The sequence below is a fragment of the Cervus elaphus genome, chromosome 23, assembly GCF_910594005.1.
Source record: "Cervus elaphus chromosome 23, mCerEla1.1, whole genome shotgun sequence".
Lineage (NCBI taxonomy): Eukaryota > Metazoa > Chordata > Mammalia > Artiodactyla > Cervidae > Cervus > Cervus elaphus.
Genome location: NC_057837.1, coordinates 57,358,785 through 57,385,197, shown reverse-complemented (window position 1 = coordinate 57,385,197; position 26,413 = coordinate 57,358,785). Strand labels below are relative to the sequence as shown.

General features: G+C 53.7%; 1 protein-coding gene across 1 annotated transcript; it reads left to right on the top strand.

The window, feature by feature from the left end:
• Window positions 1-8,709: 8,709 nt before the first annotated feature.
• On the top strand, window positions 8,710-25,442 carry NPEPL1 (aminopeptidase like 1). The gene is made up of 12 exons (XM_043884319.1): window positions 8,710-9,139; window positions 9,804-9,989; window positions 10,550-10,720; window positions 13,701-13,790; window positions 14,237-14,318; window positions 15,965-16,107; window positions 20,177-20,254; window positions 22,789-22,889; window positions 23,118-23,241; window positions 23,477-23,653; window positions 24,060-24,170; window positions 24,708-25,442. The coding sequence occupies exons 1-12, from the start codon at window positions 8,990-8,992 to the stop codon at window positions 24,864-24,866; spliced, it is 1,572 nt and encodes a 523-aa protein (XP_043740254.1). The 5' UTR covers window positions 8,710-8,989; the 3' UTR covers window positions 24,867-25,442.
• Window positions 25,443-26,413: the final 971 nt, after the last annotated feature.

Genomic DNA, 26,413 nt, shown 5'->3' with positions numbered 1-26,413 from the left:
TTAGCAGTTTCTGTTTGTCAACTGTTAGTCTACAACTGCTTTTAGCTAATTGTCCAAATTCCACCATCGGTAATGATGGTTTCTCTCATTTTGTAGATGTCGTAATGGAGGTGGAGGCAAAAGGGCTCTGGTTAGCATCGTTTCATCTCTTTTTCTCACAGGAAGTGCTGAGGGAATCAAATGTGTTTTTTTGTGTGTGTTTTTTAACTTGGTGTTCTGACTCAGGGCACCATAATAGACCTCCATTTTCATCAGCTATCAGGGAAATAGAGCAACTCCCCCTCTCCCCCAGAAACTTACCCCTTTCCCAGATGGGGAAACAGAGCCCACCGAGGGCTCGCCAAGGTCACATGGCCAGTGAAACCCACAGCGGGAACTCACATCTTCAACTTTGTAATTTTCAGATCAGCACTGTTTTTGTTTATGCCCTTTTAATTGTTCATCTCTTTCCATAAAATTAAATGACCTTCTTCCAGAAAGACTTAATGGTCAAGATGTGATTTGGTAAAAGCTTCAAGGATTTTTTTTTTCTTGTTACAGAGATTAGAGCAGACTAAGGCTAAAAGATTTGCAAACAGTGGTATGTCATTACCCCAAGTTCAGTTTTTCGTATAATTGGTGCAGAGAGATTGCTGCCGATGACTCAGGCTGCCGCTGGGCAGACAGCAACGCTGCTTTGGTGACCTGCCTCGGTGTGCATATGTGTCCGTCTGTGCTTGTTTATATAAAAGGTGTGCGTCTACACAAAATGCTTGCTGAGATGGATCGTGTCATGTTCATGTTGTAAATAATAAAAAATAGTCCCGAGCAGAACTGATTTTACAATTGCCTGAGAATGTAGCGCTTCATTTCCACGCTAGGCAGTGGCTAGAAATTGATTTTTTTAAATCCAATTAAGCCTCAAGGTTGGTTATCCATTTAAAAGGTCGGCTGAGTTAAACGATGACAGTACCTTCAGTTCATGCTAATAATTAAATTTACACAGGACTTCAGCACTTACACAGTGCCTTGTGGAGGCCCATGTTGTATGTTTCTGCACAATAATGCCAGGAAAAATTCCTCAATGGGGGTGCAGACACAGGGCAGATCATGGTACCTGACTTGGTAAGTTCCAGAGCTGGTTGCCATCCAGCCCTTGTCACTCCTTCCCTTCCAACTGCCAAGTCCCCCAACACCAGACACTGCTCCCCACCCACCTCCCCTCTCCCTAGTCTGCCTCCAAGAGTACTGAAAGATGAGAAGTAGCCACTCGTTGAAAAAAAAAAAAAGGAGAGCAGCTCTTGGTATATATGCTCCTTGGTTTCATGTGCTGCTGAATTTATAACGTAACAAATCAATCATGTTTTAAAAATAGCACTTTATAGTACATATTTACTCCGCGTTCCCTAACGTGTTAAGAAAAAGACTTGAAAATGTCTTTTATGGTCCTCGTAGGTGATATTTAAGTGTTACTGAATTTATGAAGATGTTAAGAGAACCACAGACCTGATTGGAATGCTTTTTACTCTGTTTGGGTTCTAATGTCACTCAAGTTTCATAAATCACCAAGAAGGAATAAGTGAGCTTATTTTAAACCTAGCATTTTAACCTGCATGGTGATACAGGCAAAGTTGCTCCATCTTCGTATGTCCCATCCACAACTAGGAATTGGCCCAAAATAGGCAGCCTTCCAGATTCAGTGAGAAAAAAAAAAATACTGAATTTCCTTCTCATGAGCCTTTAAAAAAACCAAAAAAACCAATAATTTCTGGTTAGTTTTCCCTTCCCCCACCCTTACCTCCACCCTGCTCAGCTGCCAAAATCATCAGCAGCAGATTCAGGATTCTTTTTCACTTCTTAAGAGATCCACATTTAGTTACTAAGATAGATGTGCTGCTTTCCACAAGAGCGTTTCTGGGAAAAATATGACTCAGGTTTTTGAAGATTGAGTCATTTTCAAGGTACTTGCGAAGCCTACTATCTCAAAGGATCCAATAAATGAAGATTTTCTTAAAGAAACATTTGTTTTCATTTGGTTTGGTTTTGTAACTTTTTATTTTGTATTGGGGTATAGCCAATTAACAATGTTGTGGTAGTCTCAGGTGAACAGTCAAGGGACTCAGCCATACATATATATGTACCCATTCTCCCCCAAACTCCCCTCCCATCCAGGCTGCCCCATAACACAGAGTGGCCTGTGTTCTGCAACAGGTCCTTGTTGATTATCCATTTTAAACACAGCAGTGAGTACATGTCTATCCCAAACTGCCTAACTATCCCTAGCTCCCCCGCCCCCCCGCAACCATAAGTTCACTCTCTGTGGGTCTCATTCTGAAGATTTCTTGATCAAAAATAAACACAGACCCCTCATTTTGCTTTCCTATACGTCTCCATTTTATATGCTGAGTTTGCTTCAAGGAATGTAGAACCAAGTTTGGTCTGTTAATGATTTCTCTCTTACTTCCTTCAGCCCCCTTGTCTCAGGCTCCAGGTCTTCAGTATGCCCTTGAAAACTTTTGCAACCATGAAAATAATTTTGCCGGCATTGAGAAGTAAATAGAAATTTAGTTCCCAAGACATGAGGGTTATTACTATCTGACACTCTGCCCTTCCTGGGAGAATAATTTCGGCTGCTAGCACAGCAGGGGACCTCAGAGCAACTCATTCAGCCCCTCATTTTATGGAGAAGCCCTAAAAACTGATGTTAGAAAGAATGCTTTTGGTTGTTAATAAATGATTCCACTAGTAACATTTTTATTAACACATTCTGTCATCTAACTGATCCTGAAAGGTAAAAAACAGTTTAGATGAGATTACAAAATGTGCTTTTAAAGCAAAGTGCAAAAGATTTTGTGTAATATGCTGTCTTTTGCGTAAGATCCATGAATATACATAATCTTGTTGTTTTTATTTTTCAAGAAGAAACAGTTTTTTTATAAACTAAAAAGTAATAAAAATGGTTACTGTGGGAGAATGTGAAAAGGGATGGACTTCTTTGAGCATTCCTTTTCACAGCTTCATCTCTGGAACCACACAAATGCTTTACATATTGAAAAACTGAAAATGTAAAAAACCACACATACATAAAACAGCTGTAAAACAAGAATGTTGCCCACCATCCAATTCTAGCTACCATACAGCCTGAGAGGAATTCAGGGTGGAGATCAGGAATGAGGCTGTCTGTGTACTGAGAAAGCAAGCAGAACTGGCCTTCAGATAGTCAGATACTGTCAGGAGAAAATTTCACAAGCATAGATTCTTGCATACTTTAAAAAGCACTACAATCTTGAATGAGATATCTGTGCCTCGTGACTAACAGTAACCTACCACCAATAAGTATGCTTGATTGCACCTACCCCTTCTCTAAAATGCCATGTGTACTGACCTCCCCCCCACCTGTAGGGAGCACTTCTCAGAGCTGAGAGACTGTGTCCTGGGCTGGAGTCCTCAGTGAGTCCCCAGGTAGAACCCAACTCATGGCTCTCATGTGGTGCATTCTTTCAGTTGACCCAGCAGACCCTTATGTTGAACAGACAGAAACAGGAATCTTGATGTACATCAGATAGACGACACACACAAAGGAAATTTGGATATATCCATGGGATGCATTCTAAGGACAAGGAAGGGAGAGAGGAGGAAGGAAAGAAGGAAAAAATCTTGAACTTGATGTGGTGGCTTTATCGTCAGAGTGGAGGCTATTTGGTGAGAGTTGTAGAAATGAACAACCGATAATCCCTATAAAGCAAATCCTACTGCCCTCCTCTAAGAAGATCAGAAGCAGTGACACCCAGGGAACTGTGAGCACCTCTGGTATGCAGTTCTGGGTTTCTAAATAGAAACTGTTACTTTCTTAACAGCAGTTATCCCAACCAAAAGGTAACAGGGTTCTTTGGAGAAATGACTGACTCTAAACGGGGCACAGAAGGGATAATATGAGTCCGGGGACCATCTTACTGTTCCCAAAAGGGAAGAAGTACACAACGCCTGATAGGAACATGTGAAAAAGACATAGGAGCCTGCCTGATAGGCGATCACTTGCCTAAATGGAGATGCTTGAGCAGAGACACTGAGAGAGACACTTAACTGCGTCCATTGGGCTTCCCTGGTGCCTCAGACAGTAGAAAATCTGCCGACTGTGCCAGGGACCCAGCCTCAATCCCTATCCCTAGTTCAGGAAGATCCCCTGGAGAAGGGAATGGCAACCCACTCCAGTATTCTTGCCTGGGAAATCACATAGACAGAGGAGCCTGGTGGGATACACTCCATGGGGTCACAAAAGAGTGGGACACAACTGAGCAAATAACACTTCCTCTTTTCATGGTGGGGGGCAAGGCCGGTGTCCTGGGTTTGCAGTCCCTGTAGTCACACAGACCCCATTTTGGATTCAGTGCTCTGTCACCATCTTGAAACTCATTTTTGAAAAAGAGGCTCTGCTTTTTTATTTTTGCCCTGGTCCCCACAAATGATGGTGTTCTTTACTCAAGAACACCAGGCAGTAAGTGTAGAAGGGATGAGATAGCTGGAAAATAACCACATTGCAACCAATCCTTGATTCAGGCAGAGATCATTATTGGATTTGAAAGCCGTGGGGGAGAGGTTGTCAGGAAACAGAACATTCTAATAGTCTCAGAGTGTCACTCCATGCATTATAAAGAGGAAGCTGATTTCCATTCTATCAGTTATAAAGGGGCACGTTTACCTTTACCGTGAAGAGATCTGGCTGACCCCACTTAAGCCAAGTAAACAGCCTTAGCCAGTAAGGCGAGACGCCTAGGTTATGTGACTCCTGATGGGGTGCCGTGGGAACCGCGGTGGGCATAGTTGCCAAAAACGTTTAACCCGAATCTAATCATAAGGAAGCAATCGGGCGAATCCAGGCTGTGGGACCTTCTGGGAGTCGAGTCAATGTCAGAAAAGACAAAGGCAGGGATTGTTCTGGATTAAAGGAGACCAAAGAGACTTGACAACCCAGCAGAACGCCTGATCCTTATTTGGATCCTGGATTTAAAAAGAAAAGGCCATGAAGGACATTTTGGGGACAATTAAAGAAATTTCAATGTGGACTATATATTAGATAACATTTAGAATGGCCTCAATGTTAAATTTCCATGCTCTTGTCATCAGGAGGACTAGAGTCCCCTGTTTCTAAGAGATACACAGGCATTTAGAGTTAAGCGTACGCAGCTAACTTTAAATGATGCAGAGAAAAATACCTATATGTACACAAATACACATACACACACACATATATATATGAACCTAGGTAAAGGGTATACAAGTTTATTGTACTGGTTTCTCAACTTTCCCATAAGTTCATGCATTTTTCAAAAAAGTGTTTAGGGAAATGTGATGTTTAATGGCAATTAGTTAATTTTTAATCCTCTGAGGATTGCAAATCTTCCAGCTGGCAAGTCAGATGCAGTATTTACTAAATGTTACAGGGAGGCTCCCGGAGCTCCAGGCGTGGTGATGAAGGGCACACACTGGATACAGGCAGCCTTTGGGGAGGTCATGAACAGGTCTCCCACCGCCTTTCTTGGATGGGGGTCACTTTCAGGCCACCTGCCCCATGGAGAGTAGCTGGAGCTAAGCCTTCCTCCATGTCCTCTGGGCGTAGGAAGTAGCAGGTCATTCTCAACCAGGAACAAGCCCTCCTTTGATTTCAGGTTGATCCTGACTGAGGCATGTTCACTGGCTTTCAGTGGCCACAAGGTCAAGTCCAAAGGCCAGGGCTTAGCATACATCTCAAGGCACACTGTATATGCAGCCATGGAAGCCACGGTGGTTCCAGAATGGCCCACATCTGCCTTCAAGACACACACACACACACGCACACACACACACACACACACACACACACACACACACCCCATCCCCAAAGCCTGATCTGGCCTGAAGCTCTTCAGAACTGATACTTACATATTTTGATTTTATATAGATACTCTGGCATGAAATTAACACAGAAATGCACATGTCATACACCGAGAGCCATCTAATATGATGATATGACTTAAGAAATATGTTCTATGGTCTAGATGAACTTATTTGCAAAGGGAAATAGAGACATAGACATAGAGAACAAAGGTATGGATATCAAGGTGGAGAGGAGGGTTGGGATGGATTGGGAGGTTGGGATTGACATATATGCCGTACATTGGAAAAGACTGTGATGCTAGGAAAGATTAAGGTTAAGAGAAGAGGGTGACAGAGGATGAGATGGTTGGATGGCTTCACTGACTCAATGGACATGAGTTTAAGCAAACTCAGATAGTGAAGGACAGTGAAGCCTGGGGTTTCTGTAGTCAGGGGTTGCAGAAAGTCGGACATGACTTAGCAACTGAACAACCACAGATGTATAAAAAATACATAACTAATGAGAAAAACAACAAAAAAAAGGTTTTAGAATGTGACCTGTACCAAAATCTTCCTAATATGTCCTGGGAACTTTATTCTGATTTCTTCCAGAAGTCTTTAGTCTTTTCATCAATTCCTAAATTAAGTCTGAAGACGCAGTTGAGTTTGGAATGAGTTTCAAGTCGTCAGAAACATGAGTTACTTCTTGGGTTGCATTAAAGAGCCTGGTAAGTTGTTTTAAATTTTCATTTTTTTTAAGAAAATTAAATTTAGGTGAATTTTTCATTGACAGTGAAGTATATACTAAGCCATGGATTAATACCTTCATAAAAACTTATCTAAACAAAGTGGGGCCTGCCTTATTTATGTTGAAGTCTGCAAAGTCCACAGTGAAAAGGGGGGAAAGTACTTTCCTGGAATATAGTTACATCTGTCACAAGCAGCATCTTGAGGAAATTGGCAGGCATGTGAAATGGAGTCATTCCTCAGTGTCTGTTTAGTTTGGATTTCTTCAATTCAGGGGTGGCTTAAAACCAGAATCAGGAATATCTGCTTCTAACAAGCGTCTCCCATTTTCTCTTGCATTGTGTACATAAGTGTTCAATAAATGTTGGTTGGATTGAATCATCTTGTTCACCCTTTCTTGGGGCCATGGGGGTTATTCAGTGTATTCTTAAATATAAAAGAATTCTAAAGGGAAAGGTGATCTCTCTACCAACAGTTTCTCTCTCCCTCCAACTCCCTGTACACAAAAACTGCCAGATCCGGCTTTCTAAAATGTGGCTTGGATCCTCCCTCAGTTTGCAAAAGTCTGTGGATTGAATCAGACTCCCCGTGTTCCCTCCCCATCCCACCCCCCCATGCTCTTCCTGTTCCCTAGTCTCTGAGCTCTGGTTTCAGAGCCCTGTGGACACTGGGTCTGTCTTGTTAGCCTGCAAGTCCTGTTTCACCCATTTGGGCAGGGCTTATGTCCCTCACCTTCTAGGAAATCAACTCCCCTGCAGAGCACCGACTGCCTGTCTGCAGTGTATTTGCAAACAAAAGAAAGAGTGATAGATCTTCATACATGCTCTTCATACCCTTTACAAATGTGTGAAAACATTCAGCTGCTGTAAAATCTTTTGAGGAAAATAGGATCCAATTAGCACCGACTTGTGTGTCAGGAAAGCTGAGGGTTTCGAAGGAATTCCTTACACTCGGTCAGAAACTGAGTGCCAAGGCCCTGAGAAAAAGGCAGACACAAAGGCCTACCTTCAGAAGGCCGGAGCTCTAGTCCAGGGCAATGCTTGGGGCTATAGCTCAAAGCCCAGGGACAGACGTGGAGGGAGCAGACAGGGAAGATGAGAGTGTGGCTTGGAGGTGGGTGGCAGTTCACAGAGTCAGGGACACGCTGGGAGGTCAGTGGCCTTGGCTGCCACACTAGAGAATTGGCTTTGCTGTTCTTTAAAGTTGATTATGAAGACGAAATTCTAAATATGAGGATGGGTGCATGGAACTAGCTGAAGTTACAGAGAGGGGTGCCAACGAGGGGCCCTTGAGCAATGAGGATGTGGACACCATGGGGCAACAGGTTTTTTTAAATGACTCCTAGTGGAGGAGCTTCCTCAACAGCGTCCTCACCCGCCGACCCTTGTATCTAAGCCAGGAGCTGGGCATACCCACCATCCACCAGACGCCTGCTAGCTTCATCCAGGTCCTACAGCCCGGTCCAGGGGCCCTCCACTAGCCTTAGATCCTCAGTGAGAGGTGGGCTTAGGGGTCTCGTAAGCCATCAGGTAACCTTCCTCTCTCCCTAAGTGAGTGGGAGGCTGCAGGGACAGCTTTCAGCCCACGGTGGGCTGGACAGGCCCCCCGCACCCACCCACAGGTGACGCCTGGCTTTGTAACTGGCCATCCCAGAAGCAGTGACCTGGATGGAAACCCAGTACCCTATGCCCTCTCACATGAAGGTCGGTGCCCAGCAAACAGTGGGGGTCTGAGAACTCCCTGAGTGAGGAGAGGGCACCGTGGAGTCCAAGAATCCCCAAGCCAGTCCAAACTGACGGCGTGTGGTGGGGAGAGGTGTGGGGCGGTTTCCCCTGGACCATCACCGCTGCTCAGAGACCCGGGGGCGGGGCGTGCCTCTCCTTGAGGCTCGGCTGGCTCAGGCCTCACCGAGACTCTGGTCTGGTGGACAGGGCTGGGGCAGACTTGATGTTGGGCCCGCATCTGCTCAGGACCCACTGGAGGTCTGGGCTACCAGGGTCCACTGGCAGCCTGCCAAGGCCGGGGCCCCATCCCGGAAGTGCAGTGCTTCCTCCCTGGCAGCGGGAGGACCAGGGGGTCAGGGCCGGGGCGGCCGGCCTATAGCGTCTGAGGCCTAGCCGGGCCTGGGGCCTGCCGGGGACGGGGCCTGGTCAGGCCGGGCCTGTCCCGTGCTGTCCGGGGCCTGGCGGAACTCGGGGCCAGCTCCGGGCCGGGGCCTGCCCTCCGCCCCGCCGGCCCGGCGCCCCCTCGCGCCCCGGGCGGGCCCTGCACGTCTCGCGAGCGGCCCGGAGCGGCGGGGGAGGCGGGGCCGGCGGCCGGGCAGGGCCGGGGCGGCGCCGAGGCCCGGCCGGAGCGGGAGCCCGAGCGCGGCAGGCGCGGCGGCCGGGGCGGGGGGCACGGGTCGGCGAAGATGGCGAACGTGGGGCTGCAGTTCCAGGCCAGCGCCGGGGACGCGGACCCGCAGAGCCGGCCGCTGCTGCTACTGGGCCAGCTGCACCACCTGCACCGCGTGCCCTGGAGCCACGTCCGCGGGAAGCTGCAGCCCCGGGTCACCGAGGAGGTGAGCGGGCCGCGCCGGCCGCCATGCGCCGCCCCGCCGGCCAGCGGAGCCCGGGCGGGGCTGGGCCGGCGGGGAGGCCGCGGAGGCCCCGCCTCGGCCGCCCGGCGCCCCCAGCCCGCCCTCCCGCCGGCCGGGTGCGCCTGGTGGACTAGGCCTGCCGGCGGGGCCCGGGGCCGCCCGCCTCCCGAGAACCCGAGGCGTGGGCTCCCGTCCAGCAGCCCCGCCCGGCGGCCACTTGTGCCCCGCACCCACCCGGGCCGCAGGCTCGTGGGCAGAGCTGGCAGAGCCCACTAGGCGCGAAGGAAGTGCCCTCGAGGGGCCCTGACGCCGCCTTCCGAACCCTCCTTCCGGAACCCTCGTGGCGGTGACGCCCACCCCTTTCCAGGACCCCTGACTGGTCTCACCCCAGTGCCTTTGTGGCAAAGCAGCCCCCAAACTGGCCGTTTAAGTCCCCAGTGCTTAATCCCACAAGGGTGGACGTGTGCCAGCAGACGCACACGCGCTTATCTAGTGAGATGTGACACGTCTTAATTAGGGATCCAGGGTGCCAGGGAAGCTGCAAAAGTGCCCATTTAGCCAGCGATGCCGGCGTCCGCACGCAGTGCTCCTGGCAGGCAGCCGTTTGAAATCTGGTGTCTGTCTTGTGTCTCCCCTTCTGATCCAGCTCTGGCAGGCTGCGCTAAGCACGCTCAACCCCAACCCCACGGACAGCTGTCCCCTCTACCTGAACTATGCCACCGTGGCCGCCCTGCCCTCCCGGGTGAGCCGCCACAACAGCCCCTCGGCCGCCCACTTCATCACCCGCCTGGTGCGGACCTGCCTGCCGCCGGGGACCCATCGGTGCATTCTGGTGAGTGCTCCTGAGAGGCTGGCCCCGCACAACCCCCTCCCGGGCTGCAGGTCACAGTGTGCTGGCCGTGCTGGCTGTGACCTGTGTCTCCCACAGCTCAGCCCTCGGGACCCCTGAGCACTCTGGCCACAGTATCTTCAGAGGTGGATATTGCTCCACGGCTGGAGATTGCAACCCCTGCTTTACAGACAGGGAAACTGAGGTCCCAGAGACATAAGCACCCCAGCCCAGTGTGGGTGGCAGATCTGAGCCTCCGACCCAGACCTCCTGAGCCCACGTCCACCGTGTGGCCCTGCGCGTCCGGCTGTCGGGTCTCGGGAGGCGGTGGACCACATCTGGCGGCTGACATTTTCTTTCTCCCATCATGGGACCGTGGTTCCGGGGAAGGCCCCTGGGATGAAGGCCCTGCTGAGGTATCTCTGGCCAGATTGTTTCCACAGTGGCCTCTGACCCAGCTGTGGGGCCCAAGCACTTCCTGACAGGGGCTCCCATGGGGCGACCCCGGGGTCCCCTCCCCCGCTGCGCTCCCCTCACCACAGCTCTGCTTTCTGGTGCTGCAGATGGTCTGTGAGCGGTCTGACGCCTTCGCCTCCGCCTGCGCCCTGGCCCGCGCGTTCCCCCTCTTCACCCACCGCTCAGGGGCATCTCGGCGCCCGGAGAAGAAGACCGTTACGGTGGAGTTTTTCCTGGTTGGACAAGACAACGGGCCAGTGGAAGTGTCCACTTTGCAAGTGGGTGTCTGGAAGCTCAGACCGTGCCCCCTCCGCCCCCCCAGCTTGGGCAGTGCTCTCTCCCCCACACTCCCTGGGAGGACAGGATAGGGCTGCTGCTGCTGCTGGAGAGAGCCGGCCCCCCGGGCCTTTCCAAAGCCAGGCTGCAGGCTCCCTCCCTCAGGGTGGTCTTGTTCTCAGGATTCAGTTCCCTTCAGCCAGTGTTTATGAGCACCTACCTCGCACCAGGCACTTTCATGTTTTAATACTAATAATCCCGCCCGTGTATATATCACATTACCCTTTATGGTGCGCTTTTACATATGTTATTTCATTTGGTCCTTCAAATAATCCTTTTGAAGCGAGGCAAGGCTGGAGGTAATTTCCAGCTTTCAGTCCGTGTGTGGGCTGGCTGCCAGGTGACCTCCCAGACCTGTGGCTGTGATTTCGCCCTCCCACCTGCAGCCCCCTTTCCAAATGCCAGACTCAGGTGGTCCTTGCTGCTCCCTCACCCTTCACTCTGTCTCAGGCCCTGTTAGCACCCCCTTGTCCAGTATCTCACCACCTTGCTCTACAAACTTTTAATAACATGGTCTGATTGCTTGGCCTGTCTTAACTCCCTTCCTCACTCAGCCCGCCAGTATGGAGTTTGCCCATCCCCTTCCTGACACGGTCCTCTAGGGGCCAAACCTGCCAGACTCAAGCATTTGTCATCCTTCCTTGAAGAGCCCCCGCCTACCTGGAGCCCTCTCTCCTCCCCACACTCTTTCCACCTGCCAGCTGAGAGCCATCCTCACTTGAGATTGTACATCTGAGTTTAGCCTCCCACTGGTGTGGGAGCCCCATGCCCACCTTCAGAGGGCGGGGACTTGGTCCCATGCATAATAGTCCTCTTGTGTGTGATGGAGCCAGTGGGCTGGTGGGTCTCCCTGGCCCCGACACCCCACCCATCCTACGGTGCCTGCCTGGGACCAGGCAGCAGCCTCCTAATGGCTTGGCTGCCTCAAGATGCCCCTCTCTGGTTCCCGCTTCCCCCAACCTCATGACCAGGGGAGGGCCAGTGCTTCCCGGGTGCTTGTCAGATGTCAGGCTCTGCTCCAAGTACACATGTGCACACACATCTGATTTCCACAACTGCCCCGTGAGGTGGGTCCTGTTATTCTCCCCGCTTGAGAGCTGAGCAGACGGAGGCTCAGAGACACTAAGTGATTGAGTGCAGCCAACCAGCAAGGGGTAGACCCGGGCCTTAACCACAGCTGCCATCCATCAGCCCTCTTTCCCTCCCGTCTGGGATCGTAAGTGTGAGGTTCTGACATCGCGTGTGGCCTTTCCCTCCCGCCCGGGTCCCTGTGGCCTCTCATACCCTCCTCCTCCGTAGCATTTAATGGAACAATGTTGTGAGTCTCTATTGGACTCACATCCTTGGACATCTATGGATTCAGAGTTGTGTGGAGCCCAGCGCATGACAGGCGCTCACGCAGACGTGGATGAATGGATGAGTTGAGTGAATGATGCTGCTTTCTGATGAGGAGATCAAGGCACAGTGAGGTGCGGGCCCCTCTCTGCAGGTGCGCCCTCTCTCCTGAGCCAGGGCTGTGCGCCTGGAGGAGCCCTGCACTCACAAGGTCATGAGGCCGGCACCCTGCCTCCCTTGAGACAACCTTCAGGGTGCTGATGCACTCCCCAGACAGCAGCCAAGGGTCTCTGATGTCCACAGGTGGGGGCCCTCACCCTCCCTGGGGAGGGCTTGCTGCCAGGCTGTGGGGACCACATGGCACGTCTCAGATCTGAGCTGTCAAGTCTCTGCCTCTGAGGTTTAGTGGTTAATTACCTGGGAACAGGCAGGGACCTGGGAGGGGGCTGGGCTGGCATTAGGGACTGAGCACTGCCCTCCCCACTCCTGTGGGCCTGGAAGAGGCAACAAGAAACTGGATGCTGTCCACATCCCCACCAAACCCACACTGCATTTCTCTCTTAAGGCAGCCAGGCCCTGGGGCGGGTGCTGGGGGGCCAGGTGGGACAGAGCAGGGAGGCAGAGCTGAGCATCAGGGCTGAGTCAGGTGCATGGGAGCTCTTGGCAGAAGCTTTGAGGGGAGAGAGACATGAGCATGCCCTCTGCACAAGGCCCAGCTGTCTGTGTCCTTCCCTTCTTGCCCTGTGGCCAGAGCAGTGTTGCATCAGGTGCCCAGGAAGAAGGGTGAGGGTCTGGGACACTCCCATGGGGCCCACAGGAGAAAAACGCCTCCCCAGCGGGTCCAGGAGCCTTTTCTCCATTGCGAGGCTCCGAGAGACTCCTGGAGCATGTGGCCTTTGAGAAGTACCTCGAAGGGTGGCTGGGACCCTGGCTAGAGAAGCGGGGGTGTTTGGTCTGCCTGGGTAACCATGACACCAGCCCCTCAACAGGGGTTTAGATGCTTGTTTCTCAAACTCCCAGAGGCTGGCCATCCTGGAGCCTAGCCATCCCGGATCAGGGTGGCTTCCACAAGCTGCGTCCTCTTCTTACAAGGGCACTAATCCCATCATGGGGTCCCATCCTCCTAACCTCACTAAAGCCTAAGCACCTTCCCAAACCCTACTGATACCCTTCTCTGGTGGTCAGGGCTTCAGACTCCCATAACAGAGGGTATCACCTCCTCCTGGGAGCGGGGGATCCAGTTGGCAGAGGCTGGACGAGGTGTGCACTCAGGGCCAGGCAGGAGATCACCTGCCACCAGAGTAAGGGGCAGAACAGGAGACGAGGCTCAGAAAGCAAGAAGGGCCCCATGCAGACCAGGAGAGGATACTAGACCAAAGGGCTCCTTTGTGGCTCTGCAGCCATAGGGGTCTTTCTGTAGACGGCTGGGGTCATGGGTACAACTCTTGCTTCCCTTCCACCTGCCCCTGTTGCCCAGCCTCCCCCGGGAGACGTGTGCCTCTGACACTTGTGGGTTCTGGCTGTTGGCAATGAGGGACACCTTCCGCCTGTCCCAGGGCCCCAGTGACAGCCTTTTCTTTCTCCTAGTGTTTAACGAGTGCCACGGAAGGCGTGCGGCTGGCAGCCCGAATTGTGGACACACCCTGCAATGAGATGAACACAGACACCTTCCTTGAGGTTTGTGGCCCTGGGGTCCAGCTGGGGTGGGATGGTGTTGATCAACCCCAGGGACAGTCAGGAATCCCAGGGCTGCCAGGGGATGGTCCACAGTCTCTGCACCTCATCTGGGGAAGCCACGGGCCGCTGCAGACAGAGTCCTGCTATCCACCCGGAGCTGAGGGGCCCCCAGGCCTCAGCCGGGGGTGGAGGGAGGACACAACCTCCTCCTTGAGGCCCCCATGCAGGACTCGAGCCATGAGCCACAGGAAATCGCAGAGTTTGGAGGTGATTAAATCTCCTCTCCTGGGTTTAATCATGCTTAGAGCCGAGAGTCAGGGCCTCAGATTCCCGGCCCACCCCTCTCCCACCACAAGGCATCTGCTCACCCCTGTCCCTGGCCTCACCCTCATTTTAAGCCATCTTCACGTGTTGTGTGTTGTTGTTTTTTCCATGAACGCATCCAGGAGATTAAGAAAGTTGGAAAAGAACTGGGGATCGTCCCAACCGTTATCCGGGATGAGGAGCTGAAGGCGAGAGGATTTGGAGGTGGGTGGGGGCCGGTCCTCCTGGGTCCTGGCCTCAGCAGAGGCCCGGGGTACCTGGGGGGTTGGGGGGTTGCCAGGCCACATGTCGTGCTGTCCCGAGCTTCACCCCACAGGAAACCCGCATGTGTCCAGCCCCCAGGCCAGATCCTGGGAAGCAGCCCATCCCCGGGGGAAAGAGGAGGCAGCGATTCAGATCCTGATTCAGATCCTGGAAGCCGCAGGGTCCAAGTCCTTCCCCATCCGCCCCCTCAGCAGCCTCCCCCGCGCTGCTCCCCTGCTCCCCAGGCCAGCCCAGCAGGGCCTTTCTGTTCCTCGAATACGCAAGCTCACATCCCCATCAAGACGTGCTCTCGCGGCTCTTCCTCCCTGTGATACTCTCCCCCAATATGATCTCACAGACCACTTCTTCAGAGAGCCCTCCCTGACTGCCAGGCCCATTCTTCCCACCTCCCAGGCACCAAGGTGCAGTGACAACTAGAACAGGGTTGGGAATGTCACTGTGGTTGTTATCTGTGGCTGCAAAACCAGTTACCCTAGAAGGCAGCAGCTGAAAGCAACACCATCCTTCCCGCGCAGGTCTGTGGGTGGGGAACTGGGTGTGGCTTAGCTGGGTCTGGCCCAGGGTCTCTCCAGGCCTTGATACCTGTGTTAACTGGGGCTGCAGTCATTTGAAGCCTCAACCAGGGCCCAAGACAGGCTCCCAGCAAGGCTCACTCATGGCCCTGCCATCAGGGGCCTAGCTGGCTGTTCCTTATCATGTGGGCCTGTCCTTGAACAGCTTGCAACGTGGCAGCAGCTTCTCTCAGAGAGGTCTCTGAGCAAGAGAGAAGAAAGCACACAACACAGAGGCCAGTTCTGTTTCTGTAACCTCCTCTTGGACAATTCCTGCCACATCCCGAGAAACTGAGACACGCAGTCCCGCCTCATGGGGGAGGGGAGAGGATCCACAAGACCATGAGTGCCCAGAGGGGATCCGTGGGGGCTTGTTCGAGCTGCCTATCACAGTCACGTAAGCCAGCTGCAGCTGGAGGCAGTCCTGTCAGGGAACGCATCGCAGAGGTGACATTTGCAGCAGGTCTTGCAGGATGACTAGGAGTTTGTCAGGCCGCCATTGCTGGCTCTTGCGCTGGTTGCTAAGATTGTTCGGTTAGATTATCAGGGGGACCTTGAGGCGTGGGCTCTGCCCACAGCAAGCCATGGTTTTCTCAAGAAGCTGGGGCGTGTAAACTGACAGCAAGGCAGCAGCAGGAGTGAGCTGGGAAAGGGAGGTGCCCGCTGAGTGCATGGAGGGGTCAGTGATGGGAGGGTGAGCAGGGCTGGAACAGCCTTGAAGCATTGTCCAAAATCCCTTCATTCTGCAGTCCTGTTTGCTGCTTTCTGGGAATGATACAATATTTTTTTTTTTCCTGAGCGAGTCTTCTTGCCTAACACTACTTCGCATAGAACTCAATTGCATCCCCCAATTCCACAGTGGCCAGGAGCAGGAGAGGGCGGGGAACTTGGTTCACATGGCCAGGCTCTGAGGCCCAGAGGAACGCCCACAGGCCAGCAGCTGTTTGTGGGGAGAGCAATGTTTCTGAGGGACTCCCAGGAGTCCTCCACTCGGCCCGGCCTGAGCCTCACTGACGAGTCCTGTGCTTTCCCTAGGAATCTACGGTGTTGGCAAAGCCGCCATCCATCCCCCGGCCCTGGCCGTCCTCAGCCACACCCCAGACGGAGCCACCCAGACCATCGCTTGGGTGGGCAAGGGCATCGTCTACGATACTGGGGGTCTCAGCATGAAGGGGAAGGTGAGGTGCAGGACCAGGGCTGGGGGGACATGGCAGGGGAAGGGCAGCCCCTTCTCAGGTGTCAGAGGAAAGAGCAAGTTGTTGGGGCATCCAGGAGGGAGGCCCTGGGGCCCCATCCCCTCCAAGGGGCAGACAGTTCGTGCCTGCAGTGAGTCAGGACACAGAAAATCTGGAGAAGAAGAAGAAAAGGTCCTAGGGTGATGCCCACTGTCTTTGTGACCATCTGCAGTAAAATATTATGAGTATTATAGGACGGATAAAGAAAACAGTCATCGGTTAACACTTGTAAATAGCATTAAGTAATTTCTGACAGAAAAAGCTGACGCCTCCATGTCGTTCTCTCGTGGTGATGTACGCCAGGGTCACAGCCCTGCCATCCAGCCTTCACTTCTGCCGATTTGTCAGTGACTCTGTCACATTGCTCTTCTTCACATGTTTATGTTCGCTAGATGGAGGTGCCAGGTTTGTCAGTCTCTGCACTCAAAGTTGATCCAAAAGAGCACAATTAACTTTAATTTTGAAGACTTTCTGTCACATGAAGCAACTGATACACGAATACTCAGGGAAACTCTGTAACAGAAGGGTCCCTCGGCAGAGACCAAAAAAGACCCCACTTGCCAAGAAAATCCCCAGTCGTCAGTGTCCATGTTTCCTGTTCTTTGAGATGGACTCCAGCAGCTTTCAAACATCTGTGGAGTAAAAATGTCTTATACAGCACAGCCCTGGTGGTTCCCCTAGACTGGGCAGCAGCATGGCTCACTGCTCCTGGGATTTATGCCGAACCCACCATCCAAAGGCAGGAACTCACTGTCAGAAGTGCCGTGGACACCGGCCACCACCAGAGCCTGCCTGACTCAGAAGCAGAGTGCTTTGAGGAGTCTGTGCCCCTGGCAGTGATTAGTGTCCACATAGGATAATGTTTCTGGAAGGAGGAAGAGTTAAGACAGGCAGGTCTGAAGCTTTTATTTATATGGTAAGGACTCACTTCAACCAACAACAGGGTTTCTTCTGGAGGAATACTTTTACCACTGATGACAACAAGCAAACAAGCTTTTGTTGTTGTTCAGCTGCTAAGTCGTGTCCAACTCTTTGTGACCCCAGGGATTGCAGCACGCCAGGCACCTTCGTTCTCCACTATCTCCTGGAGTTTGCTCATATTCATGTCCACTGAGTTGGTGATGCCTTCCAACCATCTCATCCTCTGTCGTCCCCTTCTCCTACTACATTCAATCTTTCCTAGCATCAGAGTCTTTTCCAATGAGCCGGCTCTTCGCATAAAATGGCCAAAGTATTGGAGTATCAGCATTAGTCCTTCCAATGAATATTCAGGGTTGGTTTCCTTCAGGATTGACTGGTTAAATCTCCTTGTAGTCCAACGGACACCCAAGAGTTTTCTCCAGCCCCACCATTTGAAAGCATCAGTTCTTCAGTGATCAGCATTCTTTCTGATCCAACTCAGCTTTTAGTCTGGTTTATTATTGTTCTTAAATTCTTAACACCTGGTGTTGACCCTCACCCCACACCCTTGATAGGGGCTCTTGCCCCTTTAGCAGTTGCGTTTTGGGGGGATGGATTTGTGGGCTCATTCGGACATTGGCTTGTTGGAGGGTGGAGTGAAAAGCAGGGCTTCCTGAGGGTTAGTCATTTTGCTGGTGGCACCCTCTCCCAATTTTGCAGGAATAGTCCTGGCTATTTTCAAAGATTTTCAAGGCAAATCAGGATCAGTGTGAATTAAGGGGCCTCAGATATGTTCATCTCAGGACTTCTTCCACTCTGAAAAATACTGATCTTGAAAGAGATTTTATTTATGAGGGCGATGTCTGCTAGCTGTCTACTAGAAATTAAAACTGGGAAAATTTAAAGATAGTTATTAATTCATTAAAAAGACCAATATGACCCCATTGCATGCCACTGTAAATAATGCAGTCTTATGAATAGAACTGTATTTTCCAAAATGAAAAGAAGAAATTAACCAGAAGAGTGGCACCGTTTTACATTTCTGCAGCTCTCTTTACTGTCTGCCTTAGTGGAAGACAGCTGTGATCACATATCTGCTTCTGCATTTAGTCTTTTGCAATACGTTTTAGTTGAAATATAAAAAAGAAAATCTGGCCCCAGTCCTTCAGCAGTTAGAAAAAGGAGAAGCATTTTAATACCCTCTTCGGGTAACTGAGGGCCTTCTTCTTTGCTGTTACACCAAACCTCGACAAGTGGGAGTTTCTGAAAGGTTGGTTATGATGGGGGATCTGAAGCCACGCCTGTGAGCTCTGCTGCATTGAAATCTGTGGGTCCATCCTGAAGTCTGAATGCATGGTTTTATGATATCACGTATGTGCCATTTGGAAAATACTGTTCACAGAGTTATGCCGAACCTCCAGATTTTGACATCTTTCCAGCATACAATATTTTAAAAAGTCACATTCATTAATATCAGCATCTATCTCATGTAGAAAGTTGAATATTAGGAAACCATCATGGAAGCAGATACAAGTTTTCCAAAATCCTGATTTTTTTTTTTTTGCTTGAAAGCTCCAGTTTTACCAAGTGAGGCCAGCTGTCCTCCTGGAGGTGAGAGGCTCACTCTGGCCATTTTCGAGACAATGTCAGCATATACCTGCATCTGACCCCCGGAATCTGTCAGTGGTTCCCCCCACCCCACCTCCAGGACAGTGTTGTTGGGAGAGCAGAGGCTTGCTGAGCTCGGGACTTGGCGCCCACTCTTGCCTGGGCTCCAGCCGACTGAGCACAGCCGAGCACCGGGCATCAGGGAGCAAGTGCAGGACCTCTCCCACCCTTTCCATGCCATCAAGACGGTGCTGGGAATGACTCTTCTCTACGGTTGAGGTTTCCAAAAAGTTAATCATTTCACTGCTTTACTGCAAGGAGACTCGGGTGAAATTGGCAGCACCTTATTTCCTAAAGGCCTGGAAATGAGTCCAGTGACCACCAGTTCCCACAGGCACCAGGTCACCACTGCCCCATCGGTATAAACAGCAACCCAACAGTGACAAAGGCGCTCCCGTGGAAATAGTTTCTTTGATAAAAACAGGAATGCCAGGTGGGGTCCATGAGGCTGACTCAGTCTATGGAGCTGCGTTTGTGGTGGGACGTTTGTTCTGTCTGTGTCCAGGGACACGGGGATTCAGTGGCCATCTTCAGCCATCTTCCATGTGACCTTTCTGCAGGGGGGTTGATTCTCGGTTTGAGGCCCCGTTATTCCGTTTAAACAATCCCATGGTTTCTCGCAGGTTAGGTCAAAACAGCTTATTTCCAATAGTGCTAGCTGAGTCATTTTTGCTCCACTTAATTGTAAAAACAGCTCAGTTTATATCTAAAAATACTTTCCATTAAAACTCTCAGCTCGTGTAATCCAAAAAGGGCTCAGAAAAATCGGTACATTTCGGTCCCAAATCCTTACATCCGATGACCTGTTGTTAATTTAAAATATGAGCCTGTCAATTAGCATCGAGAGCCTATAAACCGTAAAAGTGCCTAGCTGCCCTCAACTAGTGTATCGGAAATGGTGTTTACTTCTGTGGCAGGAGGACACTTCAGTCTCCAGCGCCTCCCTCCCTAGACCCCGTCACCCAGGAAACGCGAATGCGAGCAGGTGTCAGGCGCCCTCAGGGCAGGAGTGGGATTGATGGGGTCACAGTGACCAGTGACATTTAGGAGGAGCTCACATTAACCTAGATGGGTGGTCAAGGTCGTGACATGGAGGAGCTGCAGACAGACCCCCAGGCTGACTTGGGCACAGCTCAGCCTCTGAGCCAGGCCGCTCTGGAAGCCCCCACTGAATCTCACACAATTCTGTTCAGTAACCCCCAAAGCTCTGCTCAAGCTGGACGTGCCCCCCCCCCCCAACCTGGTACATTTGACTTTGGCTTCTCATTGCTTTTGGAGGATCCTCAGGTGACTAGTGGCATTTCCTGGGTTCTGTAGGCACTCAGGTGACTTGGCACCAGCTCCTGTGCCTCTGGGACCCTGATGTGGGGAGTGGGGTGGGGAGCACTGTTGCTGTGGGGTCAGCACCCACTCACCTCTCTCTCGCCCCTTCCTGCCCCCACAGACCACCATGCCGGGGATGAAGAGGGACTGTGGGGGTGCCGCAGCTGTCCTGGGGGCGTTCAGAGCCGCCGTCAAGCAGGTGAGGGGGGGCCCTGTCTTCCTCCCTGGTCCTCCTCTCCAGAGCCCCCCAAGTCTGTGTGGTTGGCACCATCCCCCTCCACACTCCCGCGCCGGGTCCCTGGGGCCCCTGGGGCTCCTTGCTTCAGTCAGGGCTCCTCCCGCCAAGAGCGTCACCCCACCCAGGCATGTCACCTCTCTGCCTGATGCCCACTGGCATCATGGGCCCCCCGCTAAGTCCTAAGAGCCTCGCCCGTCCCGACCAAAATGGGAAGGGCACTGTGCAGCAGGCTGCCTGCCCGCTCGCCCCTGGGCTCTGACGCTCAGGGCGGGGGTCTGGGGAGGGGCTGGCTACTGTTTGGTGGAAGAGGTCTGGGGTCTGTCCTGGAATACCAGGAGCAGCCACACAGAGCCCAAACACCAGGGCAGCCAGAGGCCCCCACGCTCCCCACCCAGGACACACAGGCCTCAGAGAGCCCAACAATGGGAACCAAATTCCTGAACTGGGGGCCTGGTCAATAACAGTGTGGTGGCTGTTCCCCACGTTTGCCCTTTGACACCGCAGAGCATGTTTATGCAGCAGAGGCGCTGGGCGCCCTGGCCGTCTAGGTCCGCTCACCTCTCAGCACAGCTGCTTCAGGCACCTCTGAAAAGCCCAGCCCTTCCGGTCACCAAGCATAAGCCCTTCTTCCTCACAGGCATCCCCTGAGCAGCATGCCCCCAGGGGGAGACTTCCAGAGAAAAGAAAAGCAAAAGGATCTTGGCAAATGATTTCTGCCCAGCCACGCCCAAGAGGGGAGCAGAAAGGCTGGAGGGGAGGAGGGGCTCGGCCTAAGGGGTGCTGGTGGGCGGGGGTGTCTCAATTGTGCTGGGGGGCGTCATGCAGCCGTAGTTCAGCAGCACCCAGCCCACCTGCCGGGATTCTACCTCCTCCGTTAATGAGCTCATCAAGTATGCAAGGGACACACCTGGCCTCAGGGGCCGGGGAGCGCTCTGGGAAGGGCTCAGGGGGAAGTGTCCGGGGGCCCGAGTGGCTACACTGCATGGTGTCTCAGCTATGGGTTTGGGGTGACTGCGCCCATGTAGGGTCCGTCCTGGCATCTGGACAGGCGGCTGGGTGGTGCCCCAGCAGGTAGGCCCTTGCTATGGGCGAGGCAGTTAAGTCTGGTTGGCAATTAAGTCTGGTTCATCAGCTGGTGGTTGGAAGTGGTCCTCGGATTCCTCCTGCTTGTAGCTCATTTTTTAAGAAAAGGAATGTGCCTCAATTTGAGCCCCAAAGTTCATGATGAGGGTCATCACTCACAGAATGAAATAAGAGTCCACACCAATAGGAACAGGTCATCTCCTCACAGTGGCCTCCCAGAGGCAGGCCTCCTGGTGCTGTTGCTAACAGCGAGGCAGAGAGGTGGGAAACCACCTTTTGGCAAACAACAGCATAGTAATTGTCTTAGGTGAGCATGATCAACAGATGGTAACATCAGAGTTGAGTGTGGTGGGCGTAGGAGTGAGGAGTGCACCCACACAGCTGTTTCTGTGGCTGCCCTGAGGGACCCTGAGGGGTGGGGGGTCACTGTGCCTCCATGGATTTAGTGCACTCAACCTCAGTGTAGGTACAGGGCGACAGCAAAGGGTCAAGGTCGTCAAAGTCAAAAGCCCAACCTCAAAAGCTAAAGGTCAGCAGGTTTGTATGGTTAGGGACTGTGACCGTTGACCGCATTGTATAGATAGGAGGCGGGAGCTTAGCACGGCCCTTGGGGAGCTGCCGGGCCCGGACTCGAACCCAGCAGGCAGCTCCGCTTCTGGGGTGCATGCTGCATCTCCTGGTCTCTGTTGGGACCCTGCCCTGGGGCCCACCACCAGGATGGTGGGGAGTGCAGGGGGCTGTGATCCCTGCTCCTTGGACCCGTCTGTCTGTCTGTCTGTTGTGGGTCAGAGAGCTCCAGTCGGTCACCATCCTTCTTGCCCCTGATGCTCCCAGCCTATAACTGGAGCCTCTGCCCTGGTCCTTCCAGGGTTTTGTTTTTTTTTTTAATTATTTTAATTGGAGTCTAATTACTTTACAATATTGTGGTGGGTTTTGCCATACATTGACATGAATCAGCCATGGGTGTACATGTGTTCCTCATCCTGACCCTCCCTCCCACCTCCCTCCCCATCCCGTCCCTCAGGGTCATCCAGTGCACCAGCCCTGAGCACCCTGTCTCAGGCGTTGAACCTGGACTGGTGATCCATTTCACATACAATAGTATACATGTTTCAATGCTAGTCTCTCAAATCATCCCACCCTTGCCTTCTCCCACAGAGTCCCAAAGTCTGTTCTTTACATCTGTGTCTCTTTTGCTATCTTGCATTGTTACCATCTTTCTAAATTCCATATATATGCGTTAATATACTGTATTTGTGTTTTTCTTTCTGACTTACTTTGCTCTGTATAATAGGCTCCAGTTTCATCCACCTCATTAGAACTGATTCAAATGCATTCTTTTTAATAGCTGAGTAATATTCCATTGTGTATATGTACCACAGCTTTCTTATCCATTCTTCTGCTGCCTCCAGGGTTTCAAAGACACCCTCCATGCGGTGTTCTGCTTGGCTGAGAACTCCGTGGGGCCCAACGCCACAAGGCCAGACGACATCCACCTGCTGTACTCTGGAAAGTGAGGCCAACCCCGCCTGCCCACCTCACAGCACCCACCCCATCATGCTGTCCCGGAGCCCCGGGTGCCTGCGATGGGGGCTGGGTCCCTCTTCGAGGTTTCGGGGGCCCACGGAGTCTGGGGACCCACCCCCTGCTCAGGGGGCCAAGCCCTTCCCAGCCTTTAGACACTGCACTGCAGCTGAGGACAGGGAGGAGGGGCTCTAAGTGGGGTGTCTGCTGTCCCCAGGACTGTGGAAATTAACAACACGGATGCCGAGGGCAGGCTGGTGCTGGCAGATGGCGTGTCCTACGCCTGCAAGGACCTGGGCGCCGACATCATCCTGGACATGGCCACGCTGACCGGAGCTCAGGTGGGCCCCACTGTCCCTTCTGCTTCGTCACCAGGTCAGAGCTTGTCTGTGAGGGTGCAGGCGCGCAGGGCCCATGGACTCTGGAGGGAACGTTAGCACAGGGCCCCCATGGGGCGGTGCTCAGGCCCTCTTTCTCGGCCTCTCTCTCTGACTTGCTTTCTGTTGGCCTCTCTTCTGTCCTCGGTGTCCCCCAACCCATCACGTGATGCTCTCTACATCTCTCCCGCATCCCCAGGGCATTGCCACAGGCAAGTACCACGCGGCTGTGCTCACCAACAGCGCCGAGTGGGAGGCGGCCTGCGTGAAGGCCGGGCGGCAGTGCGGGGACCTGGTGCATCCGCTGGTCTACTGCCCAGAGCTGCACTTCAGCGAGTTCACCTCGGCTGTGGCCGACATGAAGAACTCAGTGGCGGTAGGTGTGAAGCAGGGTGGACCTAGGTCCCCCTGTGAGGCCCCAGATCTGGGCTCTGAGCAGGGGAGGGGAGAAATCAGGGGAGGGGATGGCCCTCTCACTGGTCTCCCTGCAGCATGTCCATTCAGCAGGCACTGGGGCATCCTCCCCACTCTGAAGTCCCCCATCAGGTCTATGACTGGCTTCCCCTTTGCCCCCAGGGTGAAAGCAGACCCCTTAGCCCAGCTGCCAGGCCCTTGGGGACCCTCTCTGCTGCTCTCCACGCTGGGCCCTCCACCCCAGGCCCCTTCTTGCAGACACCGGGAGAGGTGGTCACTGAGGATGGGGATCAGGAGGGCGCAGGGTGTCCATCGTGGCCACCCCCGCCATGGCTGGGGTGGAAGATCATGACTGCCTTCTACCCCAGGACAGGGACAACAGCCCCAGCTCCTGCGCTGGCCTCTTCATCGCCTCACACATTGGCTTCGACTGGCCTGGGGTCTGGGTCCACCTGGATATCGCCGCGCCTGTGCACGCCGTGAGTCCAGGGCACAGGGGTGCCCCTGCCCACCCCACCCTTAGGCCTTCCTTGGCCGGCCAGCCACTCTGCTTCCCTTGCCGGCCCCTCCCCGCGGGTCTGGCTGCTCCCACTCTCTCCTGCATCCAGAGCCCCTCTCTGGCTCCAGAGCACGGGCTGAGCTCATCGGAAACATTCTGTGTGAGGGTCACACGGCCAGCTGTGGTCCCCCCTGACCTCTGGTCTCCTTGTCCCTGGGAACAGTGTGACTGCTGTGTGCAGTCCTTCCCAACCCGCCTGTCCTCGGCAGGAGGCCCAGGGGCCCTGGTCTCACCCTTTCCCTCCCGAGGAGCCAGGGGGGAGGAGGGGGGAGGGGAGGGAAACCAGGGCTGTGTCCACCAGCTCGTCCTCCACCGGCTCTAAGTAGAAGAGGACAGGGAAGGGGGCTGGGGGGTACACAGGGGGTCAGGCGCCCTGGTCCGAGAGCCCTCCCATGGTGGCGGGTTTGCTGGAGTACGGGGGCTCTGCCGCACAGCTTTCTGCTGTCTTTACCCACAGGGCGAGCGCGCCACAGGCTTCGGTGTGGCCCTCCTGCTGGCGCTCTTCGGCCAGGCCTCCGAGGACCCTCTACTGAACCTGGTGTCCCCACTTGGCTGTGAGGCGGACGCCCAGGAGGGGGACGCGGAGAGGGACTCCAAGAGGCGCAGGCTCGTGTGACGCAGCCGCCCTGCCCGGTGACACTGGGCGCTTTACCTCACTTTGCACTGATTAATTCTAAGCAATTGGAAGATTATACCTTAAGATGAGCTGCGGTTTGTTTTGTTTTTAGTTGTCATGGTGACGGAAACAGCTCCTTCTTATGTCTTAGGAGACAGCTCAGGGTTCGGGGGGCCCAGGGAGAGGTGAGTGGGCAGCACTGGGCTTGTTTTATGTTTGATTCCCCTCCAGCTTCTGCAGACCATGCCCCTCCCTGGGACCCCTGCACGACCCCAGGGCCCCAGGATGCATGCGCGGCCCTGATGCTCTTGGCGGGGTGGCCCTCAAGACTCCCGCCCCTGCCTGGGGCCCACGGTGGGTGCTGGTGGCCCCGTCTGCAGCCCCAGGCCCCGCACACGGCACCCACATTGCAGAGCACCCAGGCCCCACTCCAGCTGGGGCAGCCCCTGCCTCCAACAGACCACCCCTTTGAAAGGATGGGGCGACTTGGTTCAGGTTTTAAGGAGCAAGAGGAATGTCTACTCGGGCCCCTTTGAGTTCACTGCAGGTTGAATTAAACATGGCTAAACCACATCACACCTCTGCCTCTGTCTCCTTTGTCCAGCCCATTTTAGAAAGCAGCCCAACAACCTGCCCATGGGTCTGAGGCTCCGGGTGCCACCCTCTCCTCCTAAACCAGCACCTGCCTTTGAGGTGAATTTGCCAATCTCATTCCTGCAGATGAGAGCCCGGGGCCCTCGGGGCCAGCTGGGCGCTGAGGTTCAGAGTGCAGGCTCTGGAGGGCGGGCACCTCGGACTTTCCCACAACCCGCAGTCTGCAGGGAAGGTGTTCTGACCCCCGAGCACGGCACAAGACAAGTGTTACACGGGGTCAACCGAAAGGCCCCTGGGCAGGATCCTAGGAGCTGAAGGACACAGCCTGGCCAGGTGTCAGGGAGCCCCCAGCCTGGGCCCCGCAGAGGAGATCCAGGACTCTGGCTCCGCCTGGCATGGAGCCGGCACCTCCTCTGCAGGCGACGGGAGGACGAGAACATGGCTGCAGGCCACACGTCTCCTGGCTGTTTCTGGGCTCCTTGACCTTGCACCCCTGCCCAAGGCTCCCTAAACTTCAAGTCCCTTCCCCTGCCCTGAAATCAAGGTGACTCTTTCTGGGCATGGTCCCAAGCATGTATTTATTAACTGCCTGCTGTGTGCACAGCCCCAGGCTGGGCCTGGAAGAGGCAAGCGGCAGTCCCAGGGCCCCCACCCTGTCTGGGAAAGCCCTGGCCCGACGTGTTAAATTGCAGTAATCATGGTCACGAGGCGGTCAGTGGGCTCAGAGAGGCACGGGGGCCGGAGGGGCCAGGAGCCTTCATGGGTCATTAGCGTGCTTAATGGCCTTGGTGTTGGCAGCTCAATCCAGCTTCTCCCTGAGAAGCCCTGAAGGAGCCAGAGGTCACTGAGGTGGCCCAGCTCCTTCTCCTGGCAGCTGGCACTGTCCACACCCCCTGCAGGGGCTATAGGGAGCCGGGGACTGAGTGTCCCTTGTGCGGGCACAAAGGGGGCCT

Bases quoted from the DNA above. Each gene is read 5' to 3' on its own strand.
- NPEPL1 (XM_043884319.1), top strand. From the start codon at position 8,990: ATGGCGAACGTGGGGCTGCAGTTCCAGGCCAGCGCCGGGGACGCGGAC. The intron at 10,721-13,700 runs GTGGGTGTCTGG...TCTTTCTCCTAG, and splicing joins TGGAAGTGTCCACTTTGCAA to TGTTTAACGAGTGCCACGGA. The intron at 22,890-23,117 runs GTGAGGCCAACC...TGCTGTCCCCAG, and splicing joins CACCTGCTGTACTCTGGAAA to GACTGTGGAAATTAACAACA.